The sequence below is a fragment of the Peromyscus eremicus genome, chromosome 6 (assembly GCF_949786415.1).
Source record: "Peromyscus eremicus chromosome 6, PerEre_H2_v1, whole genome shotgun sequence".
Classification (NCBI taxonomy): domain Eukaryota; kingdom Metazoa; phylum Chordata; class Mammalia; order Rodentia; family Cricetidae; genus Peromyscus; species Peromyscus eremicus.
Window position 1 is genome coordinate 63,045,735 of NC_081421.1, and position 27,001 is coordinate 63,072,735.

A 27,001-nucleotide genomic window follows, 5' to 3' on the forward strand; every position below is an offset into this window, starting at 1 on the left:
CTCTCTGTGTTGCCTTTACAGAGAAGTGTTTCTGGAAGGGAGATTGCTGTGGTTGGACTTGGAACTGGGACTGCTGTGCTCACTAAGCACTAATAGTGAACCTTTGGATTGGATCGCGATTTTCTTTTCTCTCTCTCCCTCTTTTTCTTTTGTTTGTTTTATTTTTTTGAGACAGGGTTTCTCTGTGTCATTTTGATGCCTGTCCTGGATCTCCCTCTGTAGACCAGGCTGGCCTTGAACTCACAGAGATCTGCCTGGCTGTACCTCCTGAGTGCTGGGATTCAAGGTGTGCACCACCATTGCCTGACTGGGTTGAGATTTTCTTTTCCTCTCCAGCTCTGTATTCTCTGCTATTGACCCTCTCTCCATTAAAGAAAAATTGATGTGTATGTGTATTTCACTTGGAGATATCTATCTATCTATCTATCTATCTATCTATCTATCTATCTATCTATATACATATATGTATATATATGCGCACACACACACACACACACACACACACACACACACACACACACCCCGTGTGCATGCCTGGTGACTGTGGAGGCCAGAGGAGCTTGTCAGAACCTTTGGAACTGACATTACGAATGGCTGTGAGCCACCATGTGGGTTCTCAGAATCAAACCTGGCTTCTCTGCAAGAGCCACAAGTTCTCTTAATTTCTGAGCCATCTCCCTGTCCTCCCCCTTCCCTTTTCACTCTGAAGCTTTATTCTGCCTTCCTGGAGAGATGAACTATGCATACTCTATTAAGTTGTGGATTCCTGAAGCTGGCCGTGTGGAAGACGATTGTTTGGACACTGAGAAAGGCTTTCGAGAGATGTAGACCCTTTGGACTGAAGGCTCTGAAGGTTGCATTTGACAGAGTGGCTGGCATGGACCTCTGAGCTAGGAAAAGTTCACGTAGAGATAGTCAAGCAGAGGAAGATGGTGACATCACATCTCAGAAGAATGAGGAAAAGGGGGGACTCCAAGTGGCAGGTTAGGTTCAGTTGCAAAGAGCATTAATTTTCATGCTGAGGCCTCGGAACATTTCCAGTAGGTAGCCCTTCTAATAGAAAGCAGAGTTAGGGCCATCTCTTCCTTTGTTTGTTTGCAGTGGCAGATACTGATATTAGGGGCTTGTACATGCTGGGCGTGCACTCTGAGTCACGTCCCAGGCCTCGTATTGGTTTTTCTCTCTCTTTAAAAACAGTTTCTTTGTGTTTTTAGAGAGGAGGTCTTGTACTGTAGGTGAGCGTGGTTTGGAATTCACTTCTCAGCCCTGTCTGTCCTTCAACAAATGTGTCCTGCCTCTTCCTCTGAGTGCTGAAAGTATGATAATTACATGTTGTATTACTGTGGGGTCCTCTTTCCCTCTCAGCCTGTTGGCCATCAGGGCGAGAGGGGAAAGAGGTAGAAGGGGCAGCAGAAGCTTTGTAGGCAGCCCGTAAGCGTGAATGGAGACAGCCTTCCCAAAGACAGATTTCGGTGAGTCATTGAAGCTTATTCCAGAATATAAAGAATATATAGGATTAGAGAGCCTGGGTCAAACCCTAATTTGCATTAAGTGGCAGGCTCCTATCACAAGGCTTTTTATGTGGCAGTATGTTTCTTTTTTTTTTTTTTTTTTTTCTTTTCTTTTCTTTTTTTTTTGAGATAGGGTTTTTCTGTGTAACTTTGTGCCTTTCCTGAAACTCACTTGGTAGCCCAGGCTGGCCTCGAACTCACAGAGGTCCTCCTGGCTCTGCCTCCCAAGTGCTGGGATTAAAGGTGTGTGTCACCACCGCCCCGCTGTATGTTTCTATATCAGAGCTCCTAGCACAAGTCTTAGCAGGGATCTGTGCCAGGGGTCAAGCAAAAGACGAATCAGCCATCTGATTTAGAGACAGCTTTTGGATAAGGTCAGTCCTCCAGGCCCAGGGACATTTTTCAGATAAGTGCCGGTAGATGCAGGAAGTTCTGCTGGAGGGAGGCAGCTCCATGTTGCCAAGATACTGATATAAGCTGCTAGACCATGGGAGGCTGCCACCTGGACCAGCCAGCCATAATCTGCCAACATGCTACCAGGCTTGATTGGATGAATTTATTTATTTTTAGTTTTCAACATTTTCCAAAACGTACATAAATTATTTAATTCCATATGTGAATTTGAAGCCAGATTACACAGTAATGCACTGTCAGAAGCCAAGGGCTGAGATGTATGGGATATAGGTCAGTAGTAGGGGATTGTTGCTGTACAGTTTCGTGGTCCTGGATTTGAACCTCAGTGAGGGGTGGGGTGTGTGTGTGTGTGTGTGTGTGTGTGTGTGTGTGTGTGATCACTCATAATTGCAACTATTCAAAATAATAGAGTATACTGTTTTTGGTTTTTCTCTTTTAGATTATGTTTTGTTTTTTTTTTTTATTCTGACATATACCAAATAGTTATACGGTGAAATCTCTGTTAATTGAGACAAATCTTGAGAGGAAGTTAGTGTTTGGACTGCAGGTGAGGCTCAGCAACACAATGCTCTGTAGTATCTGTCAACCCTGGGCTCAGTCTCCAACAGTCTGTTTATTTTCAGTGCTCAGTATCTAGTCTAGGGCCTCATGTGTTCTGAGCATGCAAATATATGAGCCTTTGGGGTTCATTGTCATTAAAACCACTACTGATTTATATCTGTAAATCAGGTGGATGCCCTGTGTATATTGATTAGAAGAGGACATTAGATCACCTGCAACTGGAGTTACAAGTGAATGTGAGCTTCAATATGGGTGCTGGGAATTGAATTTGGGTCCTCTGCAAGAATAGCCAGTGATCTTAACCTCTGATCCATCTCTTCAGCTCCTACTTTGGACATTTTTATATCTTTTACAGTTGATGAAATGTCATGGTCAACTCTAATTAACTGTCCCTTTGTCATCTAATACCTTCTACCCTATAATGATCTGTTTCTTGGGTGTTGTGAATTGAGCAGTCATATGTACTAGGCTTACTTTCTACCACTGAACTAAATCCCCAACCCATGGACTCATTTTTCTTAGGAAAACACAGAGTTCAAAGCATATTTGAATTTAAAATGTCATAGCAGTTATTTAGTTCATTCTGTGAATTATAGATGAATAATTTGGATCTCAGTTTTCATTTCATTACTTGTTTTGGAGCCTATCTTGAAGCAAAGGAAAGCCTATGTGTATAGTATGCTTCATGAAGATGTCTAACATAAAGATCTTAGGAAAAGATGCTAATTCTGCACTAGAAAATGGTTAAGAATGAGCGGAGTGTGGAGCAGTGTTTGCGATTCTTCTAGGAAAACTTCAGATGCATTCTGGAGGGGAATTACCTTTGTTGTCATCTGGCAGCCAATCTGCAAAACCAGGAGCCCAGCCTAGGAAACCATTCCAGCCAGATGGTTCTGCCTTTCCACAAGAAAAGCCACTCAGAACTCTGGTTCACCAAACTGAGGAAGAGATGGAGGATGGTGGACTCTTTATTCCAATGGGTAGGCTTTCTTTTTCTTTTTAATTAAAACAGAACAAAACAAAAACAGTTGTAGCAGCATTAAAGCAATAGACTGTTGAAGCTTATTATATATATATATATATATATATATATATATATATATATATATATATATATAGTGACTGCATACATCAGCTAGCAGATTTCTGTCAGGGTAATGGCAGCATCTGGAGCTCTTCCTAGAGATCAGCCTTGTCTTCCCTTTCAGTTACTGGTTGAACATCTTGGTAGTAAAAATTCTGACTTCTACTAGCATGTGTTCATTCAGCCTCTTTGTCTTTATAAAATGAATTGGATTAGATATATTTGCTTTGGGTGTTTGTTTTCCACTCCGTGTTTTATGTATGAAATTCATTCATAATGCCTAAAATTGTAGATTGTTCACTTTATTGTTGTTTACTGTTCTGTTGTTTGAATATTTTGTTTCATTTTTCTTTTTGTTTTGGAAATTAAACCTAGAACTTTTGTATGTTAGCCTTAAAGCATTTTACCCCTGAGCCATATTACCAGCATTTTAATTTGTTCTTGTTTAGGTTATTAGGAGTGTTTGCAAATCATGGTAAGTGGGTGCTGAGCTTTATAGGAAATGTTCAATCTGCAGATGTGGTGCTGCATATCTGGGATCCCAACACTTATTTTTTTTGACATAGGATTTCACGTGGATAGCCAAGGTGTCCCGGAATTTAAGAAACTGCTGTCTTAGTTTCCCTTGCACTAAGATTGTGTGTGTGTCTGTCTGTCTTTCTTTCTTTCTTTCTTTCTTTCTTTCTTCCTTCCTTTCTTCCTTCCTTCCTTCCTTCCTTCCTTCCTTCCTTCCTTCCTTCCTTTCTTCCTCTTTCTCTCTCTCTCTCCCTCCCTCCTCCCTCCCTCCCTCCCTCCCTTCCTTTCTTCTTCTCTTCTTTCTTTCTTTTCTTTCTTTCTTTCTCTTTCTCTATCTGTCTGTCTGTCTATTTCAGCTAGGGTCTCTCTGATATGTAGCTCTAGCTGTCCTGGAACTCACTGTAGACCAGGCTAGCCTCAAACTCACAGAAATCCACGTGCCTCTGCCTCCCGAGTACTGGAATTAAACACACAGCTGAGATTTAATATTTTAAAAAAGAGTATTTATTTATTTATTTATTTATTTATTTATTTATTTATTTATTTATTTATTTAGAGTAAGGGTGACACTATGTAGCACTAGCTGGTCTATAACTCATAATGTAGACCAGGCTGACCTTAAACTAATAAGAGTCTACTTGGGTGTGTGTGTGTGTGTGTGTGTGTGTGTGTCTGTCTGTCTGTCTGTCTGTCTGTCTATCTTGTGCACGCCTGCTGTATATATGTGGGTGCCTCTGGAGGCCATAAGAGGGCATTGGATGCCTTGGAGCTGGAGTTAGAGTGTGGTGGACTGCCAGATGTCTGTGTCTGAACTTGGGTCCTCTGTATGAACAACAAGTGCTGTTAACATTTCAGCCATCTCTCTAGCCCTTAATTTTTTATTTTATTTTTAAATTAAGGGATACAAGTTTTTTGTTTTTTTAATTTTTCAAATAATTATTCATTTTTGTGCATATACTTGTATGTGTGTGGGCACTCTGGCCATGGCATACGTATGAAGTCAGAAGACAGTGTATCAGAAGTTATCTTTCTCTATGTGTAGGTCTTGGGGGTTGAACTCAAATTGTCAGACTTTGCAGCAAGTGCCATTACCTGCAGAGTCCCCTTTGTGTCCAATGGGACTTTTTTCTTTTTTTTTAATTGAAGGTGAGTTTATACATTTTTTCTTTTATTTATAATGCTTTTTATGACCTCTCTTAAGAAATCTTAGCTGGGCAGTGGTGGCGCACACCTTTAATCCTAGCACTTGGGAGGCAGAGCCAGGTGGAACTCTGTGAGTTCGAGATCCAGGACAGGCACCAAAACTACACAGAGAAACCCTGTCTCCAAAAACCAAAAACAAAAAAAAAAAAAAAAAAAGAGAGAATGAAAGAAAAAGAAATCTTTACCTACTCTAAGATCACAAAATGTTTTCCCTTGTCTTCTAGAAATTTTACAGTTTGGCTTTTTACCATGTGAGTTTGTTTTGTGGTAAGAATTAAGATTCTTGTTTTCAGCTGGATGTGGTGAGCAAGCCTTTAATTCCAATACTCACAGGCAAATCTCTGTGAATTCAAGGCCAGCCTGGTCTATTTATTAAGACCTTGTTGCAAATAACCAAAATTAATCTCTCTGTGCAATCTGAGCATCTAACTCAGCTCATCAGGCCTTCATGGCAGTTGCCCTTACCTGCTCAGCTGTCCAGTTGACCCCACATATTATATAATCTTTGGGGGGGAGAGGATCACTGTGTAGTCCAACTGGACTTGTGGCAGTTCTGTGCCTTGTGAAAGCTGGAGTTACAAACAAGCACATGTCACCGTGCTTGGCCAGTGTATGATGATCAGAACTTAGACTCCTGAGGAACCCACATGTTTTGTTTGGATTTCTTTAGTTTTCTACTAGCTGTCTTTTGTTTTGTTCTGTCTGTCTGGGACCCAACATTTCACTCTCTTATTTATGGTCCTTAGTCTTTTCCACTCAGACCTTCTTCTTGTCTTTAGTTACTTTTTCCCTTCCCTCCCCTCCCCTCCCTTTTTTTTCTTTTCTTTCTTTTTCTTTGGTAGGGTTTGTTTGTATAGGCCTGGCTGTCCTGGAACTCCCTCTGTAGACCAGGCTGACCTTTGAACTCACAGAGATCCACCTGCCTCTGCTTCCCAATTGCTGGGATTAAAGGCGTACACCGCTGCCTCCACCCGACTAGATTTTTTTCAATTGTTTTTTAAAATGACATTTATTTAGTGTTTGTATATGTGTATGTGTTTGGGTGTGGTCCACAGCATGAACATGGTTGTCAGAGAAACTGGGGGAATTGGTTCTCTGCAACTCAAGTGTTTGGCTTGGCAGAAAGCACCAGCTGAACCATTTCACCTGCACAGCTTAACACCTTTCAGTCTTTATTGTTTAATCCATTTATTAGTGTGTGTGTTTGTGCTGAAGCATGCTTATGTTTGTGATCCGTGATGGTGTGGAGGTCAGGTCGTCAGGCTTGATGAGACCCGCTTCAGTGGGAGTTCAGGTCCCAAAGAGGAAGTGTGGAGGTGGGAGTGTGAGGGTGACTCAGATGGCTGCCAGTGGCATTTTTTGAAAAAAGACTGCACCTTTTATACTCTATATTGCATTTAGAATTAAATGGAAGAAAATGGGCATGTGAGCTGGGATGTGGCTTGAGATTAGGGATTGAGAAAGCTAGCATTGACCTTTGTTAGTTATTTGGCGGCGCTCTTACCCTGCAAGGAAATGTCATGAAACACGACAGAATCCACTAACAAGAGTTTTACTAAGATAAGAGAGACAGACGGACGTTCTCAGGCCTGTTGAAGAGACACGTGCATAAAGAAGGAAGCCGGGAATATGGCGCCGGCTTATAAAGGCTGGGTTGCACATGCATACACAGGTTTATGTGGCTACTCCACTGCATGCACATAGATCACATGGCTGCGTTTGCACGCTTTACGCAGCCATGCAAAGCCACGGGGTCCTGGTCATGCAAGACGTTTTGACCCAGAAATGGCTATTTTGACCCGGAACTGGCTAGGCAGAAGTGTCTAGGTCCACTGGGCTTGTGCAATCCTGCCCAACCGTGAGGGCGTGTTGTGAATCTATCATCCCTGACTATTCTTTTTTAAAAGAAAAAATTGTGGTTGAGTGGGTATGGGGCGTCGATTCTCTCAAAGACTGCTTCCAGCTGAGTAGTTGGCTCTTGGGGGAAATGGGGAGGGTAGCTTGTGAAGTCCTGGGATGATGGTGGGGTTCCTGGAATGAAGTTCTGTCGTCCCCTCTTTCTGCAGCTGTCCATCCGTGCTGTGGCTGGAAACCTGTTTGACAAGATACTGGTGACACAGAAAAAGCTTAGAGAAGAAAGAATCATTATTATTTTATTTTTGGAGTTGGCATTTATCTGAGGTAGATTTGGCCTGCCCAGATGGAGACATGTGACATTTATCTGAGGTAGATCTGGCCTTAGTACTCTGCTTAATTTTTACCTGAGACAAGCCTTATTAGAGGTAGTTTATTTAAGGCACCTGTTTCCTTCATTAGTTTAGCATTTAGGAAACACAGGTGATCAGTTACTGAGTACTGAACAATGATAGACTGTTGTATTACATTTTTCCTTACCGCCTGGATATTTCTGATGGTCCTTTTTGCCTCCAGCTCTGTGTGGCCCTAGTTGGGAAAGGAAGGGGTGATACCTTATTCCTCTGGATTGCTGACAAGGCAATGGATCCTGATGTCCTCTGGAGCTTGAGAGTACAAGGCCCTGTTTGTTTTACTGTATAAGAAGAGAGATTTTTCTGGGATGGAGGTGAGATAAAAGGTTTTAGGTGAGATAGGTGGACCCAGTGAGGAAAGCCCTTGAATTTAGCAGCTGTAGGAGTCACAAGAATTACCTTGAAGGGTCCCTGCCACTTAGGGGAAAGGGGTGAAGGGCGCTGGCCTGGAGGGAAGAGAAGAACCTGATCCCCGATGTGGATTGGAGGTGGACTATTATTGTCACACGGCTGAGGTAATGAACAGTCTGCGTAGCTCCATAGGATAGACCTTAGGTGGCATAAAAGGGGAGTTAACAGGCTATCTGGAACAGTTGGAGGGCTGGATAAAAGACCTGGTGTTAGAACTGGCCTTCCATACATTAGTTCAAATGGAGAAATTGAAAGAGGCTTTTTAGGAAGAGCCCTGAGCCTGAGAAGAGCTAGAGGCAATAATCTTACCCAGTCAAGGTGAAGTTCCTGTGACATCTTAGTAAGGATAGTTTTTAAAAACTGGTTGGTACGCTCCATCTTTCCTGAGGATTGAGGACAGTATGGGATATGAAAATTCCAAGGAATGTTAAGAGCCTTCGGTAGTGTCTGAGAAATCTGAGAGGTGAACTCTGGGCCATTGTCAGACTGAAAAGAAGCTGGAACCCCAAACCGAGAAAATAATTTCTCAGAGAAGGAGGTCTGCAACTGTCTGAGCCCACTTATTAGAAACCGGGTATGGCCGGGCAGTGGTGGCGCATGCCTTTAATCCCAGCACTCGGGAGGCAGAGGCAGGAGGAATCGGCTTTAGAGGAAGAAGAATCCAGAAGAGGAGCTGAAGGAACAGTCACCCTAGGAGTAGGGGTGGGAGCCGGAGGTCGGATAGGTGGAGGTTCGTTAGCAGGATCTAGAGTCAGAGATTCCGGAGTCAGAGAATCCTTTGGTTTAGGCATAGCTAGGAGCATATGAGTAGGAGAGAAGGAATCTAGAAGAGACGGTTTAGCACTGAGAAAGAAGAAAGCTATTATATAGGGTAACTCTTTCCATTTGCCTGTTTGCTGGCAGAAATTAGATAACTCCTGTAAAATATCGGGATCTAAGGAGCCGCTCAGCGTCCATTTTTAAAAAAGAATAGTCAGGGATGATAGATTCACAACACGCCCTCACGGTTGGGCAGGATTGCACAAGCCCAGTGGACCTAGACAATTCCACCTAGCCAGTTCCGGGTCAAAATAGCCATTTCTGGGTCAAAACGTCTTGCATGACCAGGACCCCGTGGCTTTGCATGGCTGCGTAAAGCGTGCAAACGCAACCATGTGATCTATGTGCATGCAGTGGAGTAGCCACATAAACCTGTGTATGCATGTGCAACCCAGCCTTTATAAGCCGGCGCCATATTCCCGGCTTCCTTCTTCTTCTCCACACATGTGTCTCTTCAACAGGTCTGAGCACGTCTGTCTTTCTCTCTTATCTTAATAAAACTCTTGTTAGTGGATTCTGTCGTGTTTTGTGACATTTCCTTGCAGGGTAAGAGCGCCGCCAAATAACTAACAACCTTGACAAGTTAATAGGCACCAATCATATGTTATTGGAAGGGCCACAAGTTCTTGCCAGAGCTAAGGGTAATGATTGTTTTAGCAAGTAAGAACTCTCCTCAAGCTCCCAAGGGAATGGAGGCCCTTCTCTAAGTGCCAGACCTTGGGAAAAGGACTTCTTCTGGGATCAGACACTACAATTTAAGATCAGTTTTCATTCCTCAAGGGGATAAGCACTGATCTGTTCCCTAACTGTGTTCCTTTGTGTCTTAGTCTTCCTATATGAGCCTCTTCCCCTCACATGCTCCCAAAAGGGAAGGTCCTGATGTCTTACTCTTTTCCGATTATACCTTACTATACTTATTAATTGAACTCTTTTCCTTAATGGCCTCAGACTCTGGATCTGGATTGTAGGCATTTCATTCTTGGGATCAGGTGTGTCTAGTAAATCTCTCACTTTGCTGTTTTTGGTATAATTAGGAGGGCACAATGGGATTCCTGGTTCTGTGGCAGATTTTTTTCCCCAAGAATAGTTTTGTTTAGAGAGGCTACTGTTGTACACATTTCCATCCTTTACCAAAGCCTGCACAAAATTTCCCAAGGGGAAAGATATTAATAATGAGAATCATGCTGGGTGGTGGTGGGGCACGCCTTTAATTCCAGTGCTGGGGAGGCAGAGGCAGGTGAATCTCTGAGTTGGAGGCCAGCCTGGTCTACAAAGTGAGTTCCAGGACTAAACAGAGAAACTGTCTTGAAAAACAAAAACAAAAACAAAAAACAAAAAACAGAAGAAAACAAACAAAGTGAGAATGATTAAAAATTACAGTAAAAAGTGCTGGAGACATGTGGTTTGCAATACTGCAGTGTTGAAATGTTGGAACATTGTCAAGCAGCACTGGTCACCATGTGGTCCACGCCACTGGCCTTATTTTGTTTGTTTTGAATAGGGTCTGACCCCGATATGTAAATTACAAAAATAATTTTAAAAGAGTCTATGTGAGTGAAATTGTAGTATTCTTTCTACTCCAAATTACTTCTTCCATATTATGCTCCAGGGAGCCTTCTGACCTTGGAATTTTCTTTGTAGCAAGGATTTAACCATACAAATTCAGTTTCTTTTTCAATCTAAAAATATTTATTTATTTATTTATTTGATTGTTTGTTTGTTTTTTGAGACAGGGTTTCTCTGTCCTTGCTATCCCGGAACGCGCTATGTAGACCAGGAACTCACAGAAATCCTCTTGCTTCTACCTCCCAAGTCCTGGGATTAAAGGTGTGTGTCACCACCACCCAGCAAAATTTTTATTGATTGTAGAGATCAGAGGACAAAGTGGAGAGGTGGTTCTTTTCTTCCGTCATGTGGGCCCTGGGATGGCATTCAGTTTGTTAGGCTTGGTGACAAGCATCTTTAGCCAGTTGAAACATCTCATTGGCCCGAAATTGAGTTTTTTTAGTAGATAATAGGGTTTTCAATGATCTCTTTTCCCTTCACCTTTCCTTTCCTTTTTCTCCCCTTTTCTCTTTCATTTGAAACATACTTTACTGCATTTTAATGTATTACCTTGTGTGTGTATGTGTGCTTGTACAAGAGTGTGCTTATGGAGGTCAGAGCACAACGTGCAGGAGTCTCCCCTCTCCTTCCACCCTTTATGTCCAAGGGATGCAACAAGTCTCTTCACCCACTGACCTAACTTGCTGCTCCCTTCCTTCCCTCCCTCTTTCCCTCTTGTTTAAAGTGTGTGTGTGTGTGTGTGTGTGTGTGTGTGTGTGTGTGTGTGTGTGAACACAACATGTCTGGAAGTCAGAGGACAACTTGTAGGCTACAAAGATTGAACTACTCAGGTTGTCAGACTTGGCAGAAAGTGCCATTACTCACTGAACCACCTTGAAGTCCCTTAGTTAAAGAAAGAGACGGTCTCATTAGGCACTGCAAGTCTGTCAGCTTGCTCCGCATTCATAATCTCTTCTCTCCCTCTGCCCCTCTTGTGTTGTGGTTTGCAAAGGGTTTGTCTTGGAGCTCAGGCTGGACTGGTCCTTGGTCTGTAGCTGAGGAGGATAGTTATGGCCCTGCTTCTGCCTTCTGAGTGTTGAGGTTACAGACGTGTGTCACTGCCCCTTGCTTCCTGTGGTTCTGGCGAATCTGAGGCAGGGCTTCCTGCATGCTAGGCACACTACCATCTGAGCCATATGCACAGCCCAGTCCAGCTCTTCTTGAGTGACCTTTGACTGTTGATGTCTCTCAAGATGTTTCTATTTCAGTTAATTTACTCAAGTTTATTGACTCAGAATTACTCATAGTAGTCTTTTCCCAGTGTTAGGATTGAACTCAGAGCGTCAAGTATTTGAGCATTCTGGCAGGAGCTCCACTACCTGGCTGCTCCCCAGGCTCTCTGTAAATGTCTGTGAGACCTGTAATGAAGTCTGTTCTTTCGTTCCTCATTCTGATAATTTGTCTTCTTACTCTTTGAAGTGTTAGTAGTCCTTTTGCTGAGCCTTCTCTCTCTCTCTCTCTCTCTCTCCTCTCTCTCTCTCTCTCTCTCTCTCTCAACATATTCTCACTATGTAGTACTGGCTGGCTTCAACTCACCAAGGTCTGCCTGCCTCTGCCTCCCAAGGGCTGGGATCAAAACTGCTGAGACTTTCACTTTTTTTTTTCTTTGGTTGAGGCTGGGTTTCTCTGTGTAGCCCTGGCTGTCCTGCAACTCACTATGTAGACTAGGCTGGCTATGATCTCAGAGATCCACCTGTGTCTGTCCCCCTAGTGATGGCATTGAAGGAGTTCACTACCATGTCCAGCCTAGTGTTATCTATTAGGACCAGTACTGTAGTACTGTTACCAGCTCCATAATAAACCACCATTGCTACATCATGGTGTGTGGTTTTCAAAGTCAGACAGCAGGCAGGTTGGTTTCCGTCCACTGTTGGTTTGGGACGGAGTTCCTAGAGAAGTTGTTCTGGAGATTCTGGTGATGTTCTTCTTGGTGTATTTGCAGAAGAACAAGAGAATGAAGAAAGTGATAAAAGGAAAAAAGCCAAAAAGGGTACCAAGAGGAAACGAGATGGAAAGGGCCATGAACAAGGGACAATGGCACATGACCTGAAACTGGATGACATGCTCGATCGTACCTTAGAGGATGGTGCTAAGCAGCACAATCTGACAGCAGTCAATGTACGGAACATCCTGCACGTGAGTAGCCGTGGGCAGCTGTGTAGTCAGCCCAGAATCTTCCCAGCGAGTACAAATAAGTAGACCTATAAGTCCCTTGACTCCTGGTATTCGAATTAGCAATTTTGTCAGTTAAGTGTGACAAAATGTTTTATATCTAAGGATAGCCTTCTCTTTGCTCTCAGTACAAGTGAGAAGTCTGAACAGGTGTTGAGAAGATGAACTACCTGTACTTCCTTCCACTTATTGATCAATAAGATTCCTAGTCAGCAAAGCATCCATAGTAGTTAGTAGTGTTTTGTATGTTATGTGTGAAGACTACCTTTGAGAGCTAGCAGAGTATTTGCTCAGCACACACAACTGGCAAGGTTAAAAAAAAAATAATAATGCCTTTGATACATAGTTCTCTTCCAACTCTGACCTGGGCCTGCAGATTTTCTGTCCCTGTAGCAGGTAATGAACAGGGCCATTTGCGGCAACATTGTTTCAAGGCTTGCTTCTGCTTTCTTTATCTTTAGTTGCTTTACTTGAGCTCAGTTTGAGGATCTAGCTTCTGTTTATCTTCCACAAAGGTCTAGTGGCAATTCCATAGAGATGAATATTGTCCAGATGACAAATCTCTTGGCATAAGTGGGCTTTCTCTCCCTCCTCCAGGAAGTCATCACAAATGAACATGTTGTAGCCATGATGAAAGCTGCCATCAGTGAGACAGAAGACATGCCATTGTTCGTGAGTAGCCCCTTGTCACTCTTTCCATGTCGTGGGAACTTTCCAACGTGGGAGATCCTGTCGGAGTTTGCAAGGAACTTGGCACATCTCAGACTGGAAAATTCACATGGTGATTTTTATTGACTACTTTCTTCCTGTATCTCCCTTCTTAGGAGCCTAAGATGACGCGCTCTAAGCTGAAGGAAGTGGTGGAGAAAGGAGTGGTATGTGTTCTGAGTCTCTTTATCTTGGGAAACAGAATCCCGTTCTCCCATTCTCAATTATTCATAGAGAAGAAATTCCTGAACAGTTTTGGTCTGGGTTTGCCTTTTGAAAGAATTATGTGTTGGGGGCTGGAGAAATGGCTCAGAGGTTAAGAGCACTGGCTGTTCTTCCAGAGGTCCTGAGTTCATTTCCCAGCAACCACATGGTGGCTCAAAACCATCTGTAATGAGATCTGGCTCCCTCTTCTGGCCTGCAGGCAGAACACTGTATACATAATAAATAAATAAATAAATCTTAAAAAAAAAAGAATTATATGTGGGCAGGGACTCTTAGCTCAGTGTGAGTATGCTTACCTAAAATACGTGGGGTTACAAGTGTGAGCCACCCCGCCTAGTTTTTCACGCTGCGCCCTGGCATGAGTCAAGGATAACCAAGTCACTTCCTGGGTTAGTGCTTTTTTCTTTCTCTCTGTGTAGCTTTGCCGCTGCTGCTGCTGGTGGTGGTGGTGGTGGTGGAGGGTTGGTTGAGGCAGGGTCCCACACTGTGACCCAGGCTGACCTGGAACTTACTGTGTAGCCCAGGCTCCTCTGAGCTTTTGGCACTCTTCCTCTCTCAGTCCTGCAAGTGAGGCATTATAAACCCCACCAATATTTGAGGATAGTGTGTTCCGTGACAGTCGACACCTGTAGACCACTGTAGCTCCTTACTAAGTCGATAGGGCTTTCTGATTATCAGGAAAAGGAAAAGCAGTTACATGTTATTCCTGATGTTCTTTTTGATAGGTCATTCCAACTTGGAATATCTCACCAATTAAGAAAGCCAATGAAATTAAGGTAAACTTAGAAGACGTCATTGTTGCTCTTTTCCCACAATACTTCAGTTTTGAAACCTAACTACTTCCTCTGTACACACTAATTATAGACATGCCTTTTTTTTTTTTTTTTTTTCCCCTTTTTTCTTTTTCCTTTTCTCTTTTTTTATTACAGGTTTGGGATTTTCCATTCTGTTACACCTAACCTTGCACCTCATGGAGTCATACAAACTCTGCCTGTGTTGTTTGATTTGACTGCACATTAGATTCACAGAATTCTCCCCCGGCCCCTAGTATCTTCACTTTGTTTTCCAAATTGTGTGATTTGTGCTTCCACTCCCTCCCTTCCTCCCTGCCTCCCTCCCTCCCTTCTTTCCGTCTGTCCTCTCCTGCTGCTGGAACCCAGAGCCTTATGCATGGCGAGCATGCATTCTGCCTCTGAGCTTCCTGTTCTCCCGCCCTGTGCCGTTTCTCTCTCTTTGTTATTTTATATTGACTTACTTGTTTTGTGTGGTGGGTGGTGGGAGCCCCTGCCATAACCTGTGGGAATTGGTTCTCTCCTTCTGCCTTACTGGTCCTGAGGATTGAACTTGGTCATTGAGCTTGTGTCTCTGGCTGCTGAGCCGCGCCCCCTCCCCGCCATCTTTTGTGTTTCTATTAAAGCAGCCTCCACAGTTTGTGGATATTCACCTTGAAGAAGATGATTCCTCAGATGAAGAGTACCAGCCAGATGAAGAAGAGGAAGATGAGACGGCTGAAGAGGTTAGTGAGTGCTCTTGTGAGTGAAGAAGAAAATTGGGCTTGGTAAGGATGGGCTTATTTAGTGACTTAGTATTGCCACCCACTCTATAGAGATGATGGAGACATGGTTCTCTTTTCTAATAATTCCTTTGCTGTGAGGTGTTTTTCTGCTCTTCAAACCCCCTACATATTTCAGCTTACATTATGAAATGTAACACATACAACACAAGGATACACTATGATCTCAGCTCTTGGGAAATGGAGATAGGAGGGTCAGGAGTTCAGGTTTATCTTCAGCTCCACGGTATATTCTAGACCCTGTATTAGAAACCAGCAGACAAGTGTACCCCCACCCCGATGTCTTGATAGTTATTTGCTGTTTTCTTTTTAGTTCTGTCACCTAAATATACACCTCTATATACTATGGTTTCATTTTTTTGTTTATGAACTTTATCATTTTTTCAATTTTATTTTCGTTTTGAGAAAAGGTCTCAGTATGTAGTCCTGACTGGCCTGGAGTCCCCTAGGTAGATCAGGCTAGCCTCAGACTCATAGAGATCCTCCTGCTTCTGCCACCTGAGTGCTGGAGATGAAGCTGTTTGCCACCATGCTTGGTTACTAACGCTTTTCAAAAGAGTCTTCTTTTTCTCCTTCTGTTTTTTGTTAATGCCTTACCCTTTGACAGTTTATAATGATGAGGCTACATAATTATTTTACATACTACATACTTGTGTATGTATGTATGTCCGTGTATATCTGTGTGTGGGGTGTGTCGTTTGTGTGTACATGCCACCGTTTGCTGTGGAGATCAGAGGACATGTGGTGAGAGTTGATTCTTCCCTTCCACCATGTGGATCTGGGGAGTCAAAGTCAGGTGGTCAGGCTTGGTCACATACACCTAGTCATCTGCTGGCCATCCTTGCAGCCCAAGTCCCAAGGGACTGGCATTTCATGATTTATTCTGTTGTGACAGTCGTGCTCTGGACTGAGGTTGGGGCACACCCGTGAGCGTGCACTGGGTTTGTTTTAGAGCTTATTGGAAAGTGATGTTGAAAGCACTGCTTCGTCTCCACGTGGAGTGAAGAGATCCAGACTGCGAGCGTCTTCTGAAGTGGCTGAGACAGACGAGGAGAGTGGCATGTTGTCAGAGGTAACCCAGCGTCAGACAAGAGAGACTTGGACATATGTGTGAGCAGTAGTGGCTTCTCTTATGAGTAGCTGATTTACCAGTGGTAATTGTGGGTTGCCACCTTTCCAAGTCCCTTGAGAGAATGAACAGCTAAGGGGTAACTGAGACCTAGTCATGGTCCAAGAGGTTTTCTGAGTTCTCACTAAGGGTCCAATGTGTGCAACCCATGTTTAAGTACTGTCTTTAAAGCCAAGCAGTTTTCTGTTTTTCTCACTGAATCGGATGAGACCTAGTTAGATCCGTGTGTGGAAATGGCCATTCACCTGTCTACATCTAGAAAAGAGGACAATGGCCACCTTAACTGCATGAAAAGACCTACCTTCCCTCTCTTCCTCTCTTCGTAACACAGTGTCCTTTTGAATCAGGTTGAGAAAGTCACCACACCTGCTGTGAGGCACATCAGTGCTGAAGTAGTGCCCATGGGGCCCCCACCGCCTCCAAAACCGAAGCAGACCAGGGATAGTGCTTTCATGGAGAAGTTAAATGCAGTAGATGAGGAGCTGGCTTCTAGTCCTGTCTGCATGGATTCTTTCCAGGTGAGCATCGGGACTCTGAATTGCTGAGAAAAGAACTTAGGGGCTTTCATTTCAGACTCTCAGATGTGGGGATGGGGCTGACCGTTTAAATGTCTATAGAGTGGTCACACCTCTGTTTGTATTTGATTTCTTCCTTAGATTGTGCTGGCTTTTCTGAAGTAAAAATGGCAGTGTTTTTGTTTTTATTTTTCCTTTATTATTATTATTTATTTATTAATTAATATTTGTTTGGGTTTTTGAAACAATGTCTCTCTGTGTAGTGCTGTCTGTCCTGGAACTCACTCTGTAGACCAAGCTGGCCTGAAAACACCCAGACAGTCTGCCTTCTCAGGGGAATGTACTAGGGAATGCCAAAAAGGAAATTCTAATATAAAGTAATACCTCCCGCCCCCCTTTGTTTTTAATTGAAACAGGTGAGTGGCAGGTAGGTCTCTTTGGGTTCAAGATCAGCATGGTGTAGAACTCACTAGAGTTCTAGACCAACCAGGGCAAAATATTGAGACTTTTTCTAAAAGGATAAGTTAACAGAGCCAGCCACTAGTGGCGCATGCCTTTAATCCCAGCACTCAGGAGGAAGAGCCAGGCGGATCTCTGTGAGTTTGCGGCCAGCTTGGTCTACAGAGAGATCTAGGACAGGCACCAAAACTACATAGAGAAACCCTGTCTGGAAAAATGGGGGAAAAAAAAAAAAGATCATGTTTGATGCATTTCAGAGATGCAGGGATGATTCAACATATACAAATTAGTAAATATAAGCCATTGGATGGTGTCACACTCCTTTCACCCCAGCACTGGGGGAGGTAGTGGCAGGTGAATCTCTGTGAGTTTGAGGCCAGCCTGGTCTACAGGGCAAGTTGCTGGACAGCCAGGACTGTTACACAGAGAGACCCTGTCTTCAAACACACACACACACACACACACACACACACACACACACACACACACACATATAAAATGTATTATGTTAATGAACATAAAGATAGAAAGCACATGATCATATCAATGACTGTGGAAAGTGACTTTGAAAAAATCTTACATCTCTTCATGAGAACAATATGAAGGAAGCACATTTCAGTATCTTAGCCTGTGTATGGTTGACCTGTCCCCAACATCATGCTGAATAAAACTCAAAGTATTCCCACTAAGATCAAGAGGGAGACAGGGGTGTTCACTCTCTCCAACCCTTTTCAGTATAGTGGTGCTTGGAGCTTTAGTTAACAAAATTATAGAGATGCAAATGAAAAATTTACATTTGATATTCTGTACTTAAGAGAACTTAAAAACTGTATTTGAAAATTCTTAGACAAAATGAACATATAATAATCTGGCAAGATAATTTTTTTTTCCTTTCCTTTTGAGACAGGGTCATTCTCTGGCCAGGAACTCAGCAAGACCATGCCACCATACTTAACCTTTTTTTTTTTTTTTTACTTTTAGATTTTTTATTTATGTGTCTGTGTGTGTATGCCACATGTGTGCCTATGTCCTGAGAGGCCATAAGTCCCTCTGGAATTGGAGTTGCAGTTGTAGGCCACTTGTAGTATGAACCAAGCCTGGGTCTTTGTGAGAACATCAAGTACTTAAAACTACAGAACCATCTCTCTGTCCCTCCTTTTCCTTTTTTACTTTCCTTTTTTTTTTTTTTTTTTTTTTAAAGATTTATTTATTTATTATGTATACAGTGTTCTGTTTGTATGTATGTCTGTACACCAGAAGAGGCACCAGATCTCATTATTGATGGTTGTGAGCCACCATGTGGTTGCTGGGAATTGAACTCAGGACCTCTGGAAGGGCAGTCAGTGCTCTTAACCTCTGAGCCATCTCTCCAGCCCCCTCCTTTTCCTTTGTACTGGAGATGGAATTTATGTCCTCATGCATGTACAGCAAGCGCATTACTGAGGTCTCTCTCCAGACTAGCATGTGAGATTAACATTAGCAAAAGCTTTTGTTTATGCTTGATGATAGGCATGCTAAGAGAGATCTCAGAGTGAATCCTATTCACAATTGCTTGGGGTGCTGTGGGCTGAGAAGAAACCTACCCAAGGATGTGAAAGACCTGTACGGTGAAAACTTGCAAACATTGGAGAAACAAATTGAGGAAACATGAGAAGATTCTCTGGGATGGAGGAATTTATGGAAAGGAGCATCTTAGCACTGCAGCGTGCACTTTCCATGCAACCCAAAGAGAAGTTCACTGCCATCCTTCACAGAGACAGAAAAATGTTAAAGTTTGTTTGAGCATTTGAGAGATGGCTCAGGAGTTAAGACTGTTTTTTTGTAAAACCATGAGGACCTGAATTCAGAGCCTAGCACCCAGGTAACAATGTGGGCATGAAAGATTGTATGTTTATAACCACAGCTCTGCAAGAAATGGGAACTGAAATGTGCTGATTGCCAGCATAGATGAAAAACAAAAAAAGCAGGAACAAAAATGTGACCCCGGCGTTCAGTGAAGAGACTCTGTCTCACAGGAGTAAGGATAAAATTATAGAGGAGGACACCTAGTGCCTTTCTCTAGCTTCACATGCACACACAAGGGCATATGCAGGAAAACACCGCATTCCACACACACAGTTTATATGAACACACAGAAGCCCCAGGTCGACAAAGCAATCCTGAGCAAGAGGAATAATGCTGATGGTGTCATGTGAATTCAAGTTATATTACAGAGCCATAATGGAGATTAAATAGCATGGTGCTAGTACAAAAAACATACACACAGATACCTGGAATAGAATAGAATACCCAGGTATAGACAGCTGATTGTTGACAAAGATACCAATATATACATTGGGGAAAAGGTAAGCTCTTAAATAAATGGTGCTAAGAAACTGTATATCCACATGGAGAATAATAAAAGTAGATCCCTGTATCTCACTGAATTAAGAATTCCACACTAAATGGATGAAAGGTATTAGTTTAAGACCTAAAACATGCCATCCCCCCGCTTCCCCAAAAACTTCCTTTTTTTTGACCATGTCTCATGTATCCAGGCTGGTATCCAACTCCTGAAGCCAAAGATGATTTTGACTTTGATTCTCCTGCTTCCACCTCCAAGGTGCTGGCATAAAAGGCATGCACCTTGTTTGGTTTTATGTGGTATTGGGAGTTGAACCCATGGTTATATGCATCTGAACAGGCATTGTATGAGCTGAAGTATGTCCCCAGCTGGAGATTGTTTTGAGGATTCCTTAAAAGTTAGCAGTGATGAGGTGACTCAGCAGTTCCATCCAAGAGGAAATTTACTTGTGGAAAATTCTACAGAAAGCTGGGTGTGATGGCTAAATCTTAGAATCTCAGCAAGGCAATAATCATAGGTTCAAGGCCAGCCTAGGCTTAAATTAACAGTAAAACAATACAAAACAAACCCCAAACCACATAACAAAAACAAAAGTATGCACAAATATTTGTAGCAACAGATTTTTTTTTATTTTCTTTATTTTTTTTTCTTTTGTTTCTCAAGTTAGGGTTCTCCATGAGGCCCTAGCATCCTGAACTTACTCTATAGACTAGGTTGGCCTACCTTGTCTCCTGAGTGCTGGGATAAAAGCCATGAGCCACCACCTGGCAAGCAACAGAACTCCTCTATCTTTGGTTGTGAGCTTAGCCTTCAAAGGCTGAGCCGTGTTCCAGCCTACAATAATTTTTTTTTTTTGGATGATAAATCATGTTTTTATTTTCTATGGAATTATGGAGCTTCTGAATTGGAAGAACTACTTAGGGGTGATGTCACAGGTTTGTGATCATTTAGGAGACAGAAGCAGGAAGACCTTTTGAGTTCAAGGCCAGCCTGGGCTCCTAGACCCATCTTAAAATAAGGAAATGACAATCGAAAGACAGGAGGAGCCACAGTTGTGGTTCTGCTAATCCCAGTCTGTAATGATGTACAGAAATGTCTGTGTTAGTGGTTCTCAAACGTGAGCATGTCCAAATTACCAGGCAGGCTTGTTGCCAGAGTTGAGGATCTGGAATTGCAGCTCAGTGTCGATGCGGGAACACAGCTCTCACCACAGAGGGGACAAGAGTGTCTTCTGGAACCAAACAGGAGTCACCATGGCCTGGGGATATGGATTTAGGTCACCACCCCAAGTTCCATGTTCTGGTGTGGGAACTGTTTCATGAAGTTTTTATAGACACAGAAAATCATGAATCAGGGCGCTTATCAAGTACGTTGGGGGAAGCAGCAGGGAGGCAGGGAGAAGACTGCTGGGGTCCTTAGGAGCTAACCCACAGCAGCATTCCTAGCTTTGTGGATTGGTGGAGCCAGCCTGCAATAGAATTCTTAGTGGTACACACATAGAGATAACTCCTTGTCTGGTATCTGATAAGTGAGTAGACAAAATGTGGTATGTGCATAAGGTGCATTGCTAGTGGTCACTAAAAAAGTACTTCTAGGCACTGGTGAGCTTTGAACACATTATGTACAGTGAAAACAGGCCAAATGTACATTGTGTGATGCCCTTATATAAAATGTCCAGTAGGGCTGGAGAGATGGCTCAGAGGTTAAGAGCACTGGCTGTTCTTCCAGAGGTCCTGAGTTCAATTCCCAGCAACCACATGGTGGCTCACAACCATCTTTAATGAAATCTGGTGCCCTCTTCTGGAATGCAGGCATACATGCAGGCAGAACACTGTATGCATAATAAATAAATATTTTAAAAAAATAAAAAATAAAAATAAATAAAATGTCCAGTAAATAGACAACATATAGACATGGAAAATAGATTAATAGCCAATATGAATTAGAAAGAGACCGGAAGAAATGACTACTGTGAGTATGGGATTTCTTTTGTGGATAATAAAGTTATTGCAGAATTCGTTATATTATAGTTTTGTGAATATATTAAAGTCCACTAAATTATACTCTTTGAAGGTGTGAATGTTGGGGCTGGAGAGTTGGCTCAATTAAGAGCACTTGGTTAAGAGCACTTGTTTTTGCAGACGGCCTGGGTTTGATTCCCAGTACCCACATGATGGTTCACAACCATCTGTAATTTCAGTTCCAGGGTAGCCAACTCCCTTTCTGTGGCCAATGCACACATGTCATGCTCACACATATATGCAGGTAACACACACACACACACACACACACACACACACACACACACACCAACTCATAAAATAAAAAATAAATGCTATTTTTTAAAATCTTTATTTATTTTATGTATGTGAGTGCTCTATTTGTAGTACACCTTTATGCCAGGAGAAGAGGGCATCAGATCCTACTATAGATGGTTGTGAGCCACCATGTGGTTGCTGGGAATTGAACTTAGGACCTCTGGAAGTGCAGGCAGTGCTCTTAACCACTGGCCATCTAGCCAGTCCCTAAAGAGTAAACCTTAATACAAACAAACAAACAAACCACCATCCTTCCCGGCACAGGAGAAACCATGATTCCAGAGGTGGTTAACCCAGGCACAGCTCCCCCATTACCTGATGTGCTGAACTCTGAGGTTTCCTCAAAGTCGGGAAACTTGTGACTGCAGAATTGTGGCAGTGTGGAGCTGTGTTGATACTCTCCCCTATCAAGAACCCCAAATATTTAATAATTAAAAAACCAAAAAGTCAGACAACCAGAACTTACAAGGAATTAAAACTGTACCTTTACAAGTTTTCACAAGGAATTCAGAAGAAAGGAAATCCACCTTGTTGTGGGTTTTTTTGTTTGTTTTTGTTTATTGAGGCTGGGTCTCACTATACAGGCCTGGCTGTTCTGGAACTCTCTGTGTAGAGCAGCCTGTCTTTGAACTCACAGAGATCTTCCTGCATCTGCCTCCCAAGTGCTGTAATTAAGGGCGTGGCCACATCCCCAGCTGGGAAGACAGTAAACCTGCACTGTCTGGAGGGAAGAACTAGGTTTTTAATACGGTCTGTTGTAGAGGGTGGAGCTGGTGCATTTGGAAGCATTAATTTCACCTACTGAATGCTGTTTCTTTGTACTTTGGCCAGCCCATGGAGGACAGTCTCATTGCATTCCGAACTCGGTCTAAGATGCCCCTGAAAGATGTTCCTCTGGGCCAACTAGAAGCTGAACTTCAGGCTCCAGATATCACCCCGGATATGTATGACCCGAATACAGCTGATGATGAGGACTGGAAGGTGTGGCTGGGGGGCCTCTTAAATGATGATGTGGAGAACGAGGGTGAGTGGTTCTGTTGGCAGTTACCATCCACTCAGTTCTACTGTGTCTTTTGGTGTGGGGGAAACAGTGTTACAATAGAAGCTTTAATAATGGGTTTGTGGCTAGAGGTGTGAGCTCAGACTGGTCATTTCAGGTGTTGGGAGGTTGAGACAGGAAGATGCTGGAAGACATGAGGCTGGCCTGGGGAACATAGTGACACTTGTCTCAAACACAAGGAAGAGATTGTAGAGCTCAGTGGAGAACATGAACTTAGCATTTAGGAGGCAGCTGCATTCCATTTCTAGCCCCCCAAAATCAAAGGAACAAAGAATAAAAACAAAAAAGGAATCGTGCCAGTGAAGAAAGTTTCTTGTTTTTCTTTGTTTGTACATCAGAATCAACACAGAGGATTTCTATGACTTCAGAGGGTAGATTCAGCAGGGTAAGGAGTCTGCCACCAAGCTGATGACCTGAGTGCAATCCCCAGAATCCATGTGGGGGAGGAGAAGCTGAATCCCATAAATTGACCTCTGACCCTGTGTGTATGTTCATCACACACATACAGACACATAGAAATCCATAATAGTTATCAATTTCAAACAACAGGATGAGGTGAGGATTTCTCTATGAGCAAGTAAACCATTCTGTAGTGGTGATAACCAGCTGGGCTTCCTGATTCCATTCAACTCTAGAACTGTCTACTTAGAAATGGCATCACAACCTACCAGTTTTGAGGGCTCGGTTCCCATGTCTGCTCCTGCTTTAGGTGCCAGTCACAAACCTCAGTATGCTCCACCTGAGCATGTGACCACTCCTTGGATTGGATTAATTTGTTTGAGTTGGACGAGAACTCAGAGGATCTCATCTATGGTTTAATATGAAGGAAGCTTCAGACACGCAGATGAAGAGATGCAAAGGGAGATACAGGGGAAGATGTTCGTGTTCTCTCTGAGCATAGGCCTTCCAGGACCAAAGGTGTTCAGCCCATGAAGAGCCGGTGCTCTTATCTGCTGAGCCATCTTTCTAGTCATGGAATCCATTTAAAATTTCCAATGTTAGCCGGGCTGGGGTGGTGCACACCTTTAATCTCAGCACTCGGGAGACAGAGCCAAGCGGATCCTTGTGAGTTCAAGGCCAGCCTAGCTACAGAGTGAGATCCAGGACAGGCACAAAGCCACACAGAGAAACCCTGTCTTGGAAAAAAAAATGTCCAATTTTTTTTTGTGTGTGTGTGTATATGTATGTGTGTTGTTTTTATTTCCTTATTGGGATTTGCACATCTGGAGTTATTTTTTTGGGTGGGTTTCTCTTTTGAATTTTTTTTCAACCTTTTTAAATTTTATTTTATGTCTATAGGTATTTTACCTGTATGTATGTATATATACGTATGTATGTATGTATGTGCACTATGTGTGTTGTGTGCCTTGGGCCCCAGAGACCCAACTACCCATAGACTTCAAAAGAGGGTGTCATGTCAGATCCCTTGGAACTGGACCATGAGAAAGATGGTTGTGCGCCACCGCATGGGTACTGGGAGCCAATCCCAGGTCCTCTGTCAGAGCAGCCAGTGCTCTTAAGCACTGAGCCACCTCTCCAGCCCTGTCCTTCTCTGTTCCAGTCACCTTTCTTCTTTCATGAGGGTGTTCACAGTGTTCAGGAGGAGCTGACGTGTAGCAGGGTTGAGATGTTGATTTCCTCCGTTTGGCTGGCATTTGGGTCCAGCTCCTATCTCGGTCATCTGTCTCTCGGCTACAGTCTGGTGCCTTTAGCTGCTTGGTCTAGGTGCTTGAGGAAATGTGCACTGGCAGTGTGGACTAGTCTGACAGCTGGCAGTGCTCTGGATCACTAGGTCACTTGTGGCTGGGGTGTCCCCAGTGGAAGTGGACTTGGGTCAGGGGTGTCAGTGGACTTGCTAAGGGAAGAAGGAGAGGGTCTGGGAGGCAGTGGGGATCCCTGACAAGCAGCTTCAGGGCTTGGGCAACTTGAGTGGAGGGAGGCCAGAGAAGGGGGCAAGAGTAGTCCACTTGGTCCCCATGCCCCACAGGCAGGGGACCAGGAAGGTGACACTGGAGAGTCACCTAAGTCATGACTCATATAATGACTCTGTCTCCAGAGAAAAAGTGTGCATAGACTTTTTTTTAAGATGTATTTATTTATTTTATGTATCTGTGTGTACACCTGCACACCAGAAGGTGGCACCAGATCTCATTACAGATGATTGTGAGCCACCATGTGGTTGCTGGGTATTGAACTCAGGACCTCTGGAAGAACAGTCAGTGTTCTTAACCACTGAGCCATCTCTCCAGCCCCTTGTCTTTATTATTCATTTATTTAATAATCTGGGTTTTTCCTTCTAATGTTTGAGCCACACTTTAGGTTCTCAATAGTAGCATGTTACTGATGTTGACACTCTTTTGTACTGGTGCTGATTATATATGTGTGATACTACTTCTCTCATGCAGGTACTGAATATTGACATAATGCTGATATGTTCACCTTTCGTCTGTATACACTTTTTGTCATGCTAGGACATCTTAAATATCTATAATTAATATCTTGTGAGTATGTATGCAGTTGGAATCAAACCTCCAGGGCTTTGTACTTGTTAAGAAGATGCTGTAGCGCTGAACTGCGTCCTCAGCTCCAGATGTCACACTTACAGGGTATAGGTAGGCCCAGCAGGAAACCACTGAACACAGCCACTCTCTGTGGAAAGAGAGAACAGTTTTAATGGAAAAACCTTGCTGGGCCTCCTCTAAGGATAGAGCAGGCCAGTGCAAAAGCTCATTGAGTTTAGAGGAGCCTATGAGGGGTGGGGAACGCAGCTCAGCCACTAGAACGGCCTGGGGCTCAGTCAGACTGAGGAGGTGCTGGCAGTCATGGTCAGAGCGTTCAGGGCTGATTGCAGGCTGTGAGAAGTGCTTTGGGTTTCTGTTTCCTAGCAACACCCAGCACAGGTGGGACCTGGACCATCACCCTAAAATATTGCCATCAGCAGTGCCATTTGGGGGCCTGCCTTGGAGACCTAATAGAGTCCTTTCCTAATTGTTGGGAATTTGTCTCCTTTGTTTTTCCACTATATTATAAAATGTTTGTTTGGGGCCATTGGGATGACTTGTGAGTAAAGGACTTGTAATCCTGGCCACCTGAGTTTCATCTCCAGAACACACATGGCGAAAGGAGAGAACCATCTTCTGCAGACTGTCCACAGATCATGACACGTGTGTGCTGTGCTGTGTTGGCACCCCCACACATAAATACACACACACAATACATAACATTTGAACAGCAGAAGGAAAGCAGTGTTGTTTCTGTGAGGCACACTGATGGTTGTGTGACTACTGAAGTGAGTCATGGGGAAGACTTCTCTGCTTGTTGACACTGAGTGTTGTTTGGAGGAGAGAAGGGACCCTGGCTCATAGGAGAAAGTAGGTACGACAACAAGTCAGCTATGGAAAGTGATACCCACAAAGTATTGGGGGACAGTGTTACTAAAAATCAGGGAAGGTGGAGAACTCACGACCCCTTCCTGTATCGTACCCTTGGGAGGCTAAGTAGGAGGACCTTAACCTTCCTTGAGGCTATCCAGGGCTGCGTAGTATCTTCTAGGCTAGCTTGGTAACTTAATATGACCCTGTCTCAAAGAAAAGAAAGAAAAAAAGCAAAGGTCAATGAGATGGCTCTGTGTAGAGGTGATTGCTGCCAAGCCCAGTAACCCCAGTTCCATCCCTAGGACTCACATGGTGGTAGACGAGAGTCATCTCCTACAAGTTGTTCTCTGAGCCCCACATGCAAGCTGTCTTAATTACTGTTCTATTGCTCTGAGGAGACACCATGACCAAGGCAACTTACAAAAGAAAGCATTGAATTGGGAGCTTGTTTACAGTTGTAGATGGTGAGTCTTGACCATCACGGCAGAGAACGGTAGTAATCAGGCAGGCATTGCACAGGGTTAGTAGCTGAGAGCTTATATCTTACCTGAAAATTGGAGGCAGTGAGACTGGGCCTGGGGTGAGCTTTTGAAACCTTAAGGCCCACCCCCAGTGATAGACACACTGGCTCCAATGAGGCCACAGCTCCTAATCTTTCTCCAAAACAGTTGCATCAACTGGGAACCAAACATTCAAATATAGAGCCCATGGGACGATTCTCATTCAAACAACC

At 43.4% G+C, this 27,001-nt stretch overlaps 1 protein-coding gene across 9 annotated transcripts in view; it reads left to right on the forward strand.

Moving 5' to 3' along the window:
* Positions 1–27,001, forward strand: part of LOC131913179 (GON-4-like protein) — a 62,870-nt gene that overhangs the window by 2,636 nt on the left and 33,233 nt on the right. For 7 of the 9 annotated variants that reach the window (XM_059265631.1, XM_059265636.1, XM_059265634.1 and 4 more), the window contains 9 exons: positions 3,275–3,466; positions 12,334–12,527; positions 13,161–13,235; positions 13,388–13,438; positions 14,222–14,272; positions 14,914–15,012; positions 16,022–16,141; positions 16,546–16,716; positions 22,666–22,858. In XM_059265631.1, coding sequence (XP_059121614.1) covers positions 3,275–3,466; positions 12,334–12,527; positions 13,161–13,235; positions 13,388–13,438; positions 14,222–14,272; positions 14,914–15,012; positions 16,022–16,141; positions 16,546–16,716; positions 22,666–22,858 — 1,146 coding nt within the window. The remainder of the gene's footprint in view (positions 1–3,274; positions 3,467–12,333; positions 12,528–13,160; positions 13,236–13,387; positions 13,439–14,221; positions 14,273–14,913; positions 15,013–16,021; positions 16,142–16,545; positions 16,717–22,665; positions 22,859–27,001) is intronic. The other 2 variants (XM_059265637.1, XM_059265638.1) reach the window with 2 other exon arrangements.